The 6,500-nt window shown below is 30.2% G+C and overlaps 1 protein-coding gene across 1 annotated transcript; it reads left to right on the top strand.

Moving 5' to 3' along the window:
• On the top strand, positions 3,534 to 4,907 carry LOC109335117 (purine permease 1-like). The gene has a single exon (XM_019571188.1). It carries the CDS (start codon positions 3,677 to 3,679, stop codon positions 4,754 to 4,756), a length of 1,080 nt encoding a protein of 359 aa, XP_019426733.1. The 5' UTR covers positions 3,534 to 3,676; the 3' UTR covers positions 4,757 to 4,907.

Here is a 6,500-nt window from a genome sequence, read left to right as displayed (position 1 = left end):
TTTATTAGTTTGCATCTCATGCTCTTCCCTCTTGTTTCTCAATCCATTGCAGTTCAACTTTCTATTCTCGAGGGCAGTGGTTAAGATAGAATAATCTTTATTATGTATATTATTAAATGTATATATCTAAATAACTATGATTTTATTTTCTAAGTACACAATTATATTACCATAAAAGTACTTTTGATACACAAAGTCAAATTTGGTTTTTGGTAAAGCCTGCCAACGGTAACACTATGTATAAGTCTTTGCTTTGCAGAAATTTCTTATCACTATGTATCAGGGTACCATGTGTTTACTTCATTCTTATTCTTTTTCAAACTTCAAAATTGATTTTCCTTCAATAGAATAATTAACTAATACTTTTGTCATGAAATGATCTTCTATTTCTCTCACTTCACACCTGAGAGATACTAACAGCCAAGGTAGAAAATTAGATGTTTGAAATTATTATTAGAAATTTTAATTTTACCTAATATCGAAAACTTTGTATTGCTTCAAAATAATTATGAAATTCAAGCTAGTAAAATTTTAGGTGTTTAAGTATTACTTGTCTTTTATGTATTACTTTAATATTTTAAATATTATGGATTTTTTGTTGTAATTAATTATAGAAGTATTATTTGTACATCAACTTATTTTACACTTAATATATTTTTATTTTTTAGTTGGGTGTGTTTTAAATTATAATACTAAATTTTTAGTTAGTTGTGTTTCATGTCAAACCCCATTTATAATATTCTTAAATTTAGGTAGATATTATAATTAAAATACGATTTCTGCTATTTGTTGGTAAGCATGAATTGTTGTTATCATTGTATATAAATATGAGTAGTTGTTATCATTTTATTCAATTGTTGTGTGTATTTGTTTTAATGATGTAGAATCACTAAATTATATTAGATTTAGAAACAAGGTGAGTTTCCAAATGTTTCTAGAAAATTACTACCTTACTATCGTATGGGGAATTAAAGTTCTTTTAGTGATGTTTAGATATACTTTAAGATCCCTTAGGAGCATAAAAAACACGTGAGGTTATTTAAATTTAAATATATGAAAGGAGATAATTTCATATGTGATAGCATAAAAGTTATAATTTGGTTAAGAGTAAAGTACAAAATTATTTTTAGGCATGTGATTTATTATGAGGGATTGATAGACCCAAGTAATAATAATATGGTGATGTTATCAGAACAACTGAAGAGGGTTACCATTAGAAGCACTCTTACTTTAAGTGGTTACTAGCTATAGGAGGTTTATTACTAATTTCTATCTTTTTAGTTGACCTTGGGTTGAGTTAAAGTAGATATAAGGCATGTTATGTTAGACATAAGTGTGAGCAGAAGACAAATTTGTTGAGCCTAAGAAATTATTATTCATCACTCCTTTCTTTGAGATCCAAACCCATTAGGTAACTTTGAGAATATTGTAATCAAGACTTGTTTAGCATGTGTGCTTAAGAAGAGATGTACAACTTATGCCTCTATGAAGCTTAGGTTTGATGAAGGAAAAATTACATTACCAATAATTTGTAACTTGCAATTAGTTTTTGCTTTAAGAAAATGACTATTGGGGATATTATGTATAGGGTGAAATTTGACATATTTAACTACCATAAGAATTTTAATTATTTGTTTTATTAAAGATAATTGAACATGAGGACACAAATTGATGAAGTTTCTTAAGAATTTTAATCCAAGTCAAAGTGCCTCTAGTGGAAGGTTAATGTTGGGGTTGATGCTTTGATTATGGAAATCACTTGATAGTTGTTTAGGAAGGATCTCTTGCAAAGGAGATTATTTTGGAGCTTGAGGATGAGTTTAGGTTGTGTATCCAACGTTATTTTAAATAATAAGTAATTTCAAATTTTGAAGACAGTATTTATTTTAGGAGAGGATAAATTTAACATTCCAAGCATTATGTATTCTAATTTAATTTTATAATCACAAAGATAATTTATTTATTAAAGAATAAAAAAAATATCATATTATAATTTATTCCCTTAATCACAAAAGATAAATCTTACTTGCATAATGATATACCTATTCCCTTAAAAGTGGTAGGACATACCTTCGAATAAAGGACCTCATGTTGTAGTAGGTATTTTGTGTGTGAACTTTTAATCATGACTAAGAAGTTTGAGGCATATAATATCATATATGCAAATTAATTATGTTATCATGATAAGTAATATTTATCTAAAAAGTTAATTATATCATTAATTTCAAGTAATGAAATGTATTAAAGGTTATTTGCTTATATCATTCTTTATAAAGATTTTTCATATTGATGATGGCTAGAAATATCATAGGTTGAAAGTTTTCAAAATAATATTAATGAGATTTTTATGTCATTATGTTTGTGTTTTTGATAATTTTGATAGGACTATAGAGTTTGTCTAAGTTTAGAGGAAGCTCAAGACATGCTGTCATAATACTCCATATTGTAGAAATTATTTTAGTGGGTTTGTACTTTGTAGTAAGTCCATGGGGATTGTAGACTATATTCTATCCTTTTAGTTTAGTTTGCCATTGTAAAAACAATTTATGCATAATATTTAAGGTAGACCTATATTGCATGTTTCATGCTTTACGAATGAGTTATTATACTATGAAGTGAAGCACGTTTTTATATTTTTTAAGAGTAAATTACACTGGCACTCCTTGAGTTTTAATGAAATTATATAAGTCATCCATCACTTTTCTATACCTCCATAAACCCCTAACTTTTATATTTTTATTACACTGATTATTCATACGTGAGAAATAAGTGTAATATTTTAAATAAAAAATGTGATAGATGCAATTAAGTTAAACAAAATATAATATATTATGGAGAAAAGTCCAAATAATATACAAATCAATGTATCTTTATTATTTTTTTTAAAAATTCATCAACAATTCTAAAGAGATTGTTTAAATCGCTCTTATGCTATATCGTAACGAATCAAAAATAACAAAGGGGTATTGAATTGTATATTATTTGGACTTGTTTTCACAATATACCATGTTTTGTTTAACTTAATTTCATTTATCATACTTTTTATTTAAAATATTACACTTATATCTCGTATAAGGGTGACAGTGTAATGAAAATATAAAAACTAGAGGTTTGTGTATGGGTAAAAAAAGTAAGAGATGATTTATATAATTTTAAATAGTGTAATTTACTCTATTTTTAAATAGGTCCCACGTAGCTGAAGAATATTACAAAATTTTGTCCGGTTGTACATCATACTTCAATCACTATATTGTTTGGAAAAAGGACACCTTCTACATGTGATACAGAATGAAATGTGAACAATTTAACAATGTGGACCATTATAACTCACTTTTGATATTTTTTCCCTCCTCCTTTTTTGAAGAATAATAATAAGTAAATGAAAAGTGGTCAAATGCGCGGTAGGCTTAAGTGGTTAGAGAAATCGTGTTTCAAACACATAAAAATCATGAGAGAGTAGTTGTTGAACATACAGTGTCCATTGACATTATCAATGACGTCTATAAATACACTGCATACATAGATAGAGAAAACCATTAAAACACAAACATTTACATAGCTTAACTCTTGTTATACAAAGTTCAGCTAATATTAATTACATTTACATATAGAGAGAGAGGGTAAATTATTCTTCAGTTGGTTTAAGAGATATTGTAAGTAAGTGAAGTAAGTTGCAATGACAGAAGGGAGTGATGCAAGAAAAGAGAAAACAATGAAGAGAGTAGTTTTGATGATAAATTGCATATTGCTAGCAACTGGTGTGACTGGTGGTCCACTAGTAATACGTCTCTACTTCATCCATGGTGGTAGCCGTGTTTGGATATCCAGCTTCCTCCAAGCTGCGGGCTTTCCCATCATTTTGATTCCCCTCTTCATCTCATATATCATTCGTCGTCGTTCTGTTGTTGATAGTTCAAAATTGAAGATTATCACTATGAAGCTACCTCTATTTGTTGCATCTGCCATACTTGGTATCCTAAATGGCCTCGACAATTATCTCTATTCATATGGTGTGGCTCGTCTTCCTGTCTCTACCTCTGCTCTTATTGTAGCATCCCAACTTGCCTTCACAGCTCTATTTGGTTTCTTCTTGGTGAAGCAAAAGTTCACGCCTTACTCAGTGAACGCTATTGTTTTGCTTACTCTTGCAGCCGGAATCTTAGCTTTGAATACTAAAGGAGATCGCCCAACTAGTGAATCTTCTAAAACATATATGATGGGATTTGTGTTGACAATAGTTGCTGCTATATTGTATGGGTTTATTTTGCCCTTGGTGGAGTTGGTCTACAAGAAAGCCAAACAACCTATCACTTACTCGCTTGTATTGGAGATTCAAGTAGTTATGTGTTTCTTTGCTTCATTATTCTGCATTGTTGGGATGATCATAAATAACGACTTTAAGGTTATTACAACAGAAGCAAGACATTTTGGTCTTGGGGAAGCTACCTATTATGTTGTTTTGGTGACGAGTGCTATGGTATGGCAGATTAACTTCTTGGGGGCAATAGGAGTCATCTTTTGTGCCTCGTCATTATTATCTGGTATCGTGATTGCTTTGATGGTTCCTGTAACAGAAGTTCTAGCCGTTGTTTTTTACAAGGAGACATTTAAAGCAGAGAAAGGAGTTTCTGTAGTACTCTCTATATGGGGATTTGTCTCATACTTTTATGGCGAGTTCAAACAAGCTAGAGAGTTCGAGAGGAATCATACCATTGCAAATGAATTGAATCAAAAGGGGAGTACTCTCGATCTGTAATTTCAATGCATGTTTTGTTATTATACCATTTGATAGCCAGAAATAACGTTGTAATTTTCACTTTTTCACAATTTGTAATTTTAACCTTACAAAATGTAATTCAATTTATTAAGTGGGGCATTTTATGCATTGTATTTGTGTTGGTTTTTTATTTATATAATATATACAATATAGTCCTTAGGATGATAGATTTGATATTGTAGATTGTTATATCCGTGACTTAATTTTTAGGTTTATATCAATAACTAGAAAGCTGTTCAAAACATAAAGGAAGTTCGCATCTTGGATCAGTGCAAAAGGCATAATCTGATTTGGAATACTTTTTTCCCTGTTTTTTTTATCACAAATTTTTGTTAATTGGTTTTGGCCAAATTGGTGGAGTCAGAAATGCAATGAAGCATGGTGGGGTCAGGAATGCAAGTTTGTTTATTCATTTAGAAAACTATTTACCTTGATCATGGAAGAAGATAACCCTTAGCTTTTTTATCAATTTACTTGCTTCTTGATGTTAATGCTATGAATCATACATTCACGACAAAGTCAAATGCAAGTTTGTTTTATATATCCCAAAAAAATGTATCACTCCCACCAAGTTGAAAACCCACCCACTTGATGAATTATGTCTTCATTGTAGATTGCCAACTATCAATCATGTAGCCTTCTAATATCAAAGGACACTCATTATAACTCAAACTATAGTTTATTGTCTCCTCTGAGTATTTTCACACTCCTTGAATATCATCTAGTGGTAGTTGTTATGATTACTATTAGCAAAAAGGTTAATCTAACCATTTGCTGGTAAAGCAATTGAAGAATTTGAGGTGTCTAATTATTTTCTGCATACTCTTTTATACATAAAAAATATTATAATCTAATACATTTACTTATAAATCATGAATTTGCGTCATCTCAAATCTCAATTATCTTCTGTGATAAATTGTAGGTTGACAAACATAATTATTCAAATTCCAAAAAATTGGAGGATGGAGGAATTAATTAAAAAGTCTGTCAAGAAGATGTGGGCTAGAGGTGGCCGATATGAAGAGATAGAACAATAGTCCAATTTAGCAGGCCTATGTAAGAACCACCTTAATTAATCAAATTCATGAAAGAAAAAATACACATCTAGTCTTCTATCATGGGAATGGGGATCACCTGTCCCAAAATCAGTGTGTCCCCATGTCCCAAGTCAATAGGGTTTTTCCAAGTAATGCACATATATTACTTTAAGTCTTTAAAATTCTTTTTTTTTAATGAAGTGTCAATTTTTTATTGGACCAGGACAGGAAATGGAACAGGAATGAGGACAGGTGATCTATACCCCTATCATGGGGTCTTAATTTTCACATTCACATCCCACATTTTTTCCGTGTTTAGTTTAAATCTTCTTTATTGAATAAATTCACAGTTCATTTTCAGTTATATTAAATTTACTTCACACTTACAGATCAATTGCTTCTATGTATTGCAGGAAACAAAATTTCCAATCTGACTGTTGCAGCAGAAACAAGGTGATGGTGCAGGATCAATTCATGAATATAGAATACTCAACAAACAACAAAACAGAAGAGTTGCATCAAGGCATAAGTAGAAGTCTTTCAACTGATTATACAAAAGGGAAACCCAACACCTTCATTCATAATAAATTGTTTTACAAGTCTACTCTCATGGGCAGATTTGATGTAGGTAGTGATAGGGGCATGAATTGCCTTTATGATCGAAAATGGTATCAATGTAGTAGATT

Source organism: Lupinus angustifolius, chromosome LG20 (genome assembly GCF_001865875.1).
Source record: "Lupinus angustifolius cultivar Tanjil chromosome LG20, LupAngTanjil_v1.0, whole genome shotgun sequence".
Taxonomy (NCBI): domain Eukaryota; kingdom Viridiplantae; phylum Streptophyta; class Magnoliopsida; order Fabales; family Fabaceae; genus Lupinus; species Lupinus angustifolius.
This window is presented reverse-complemented; position numbering and strand designations above follow the sequence as displayed.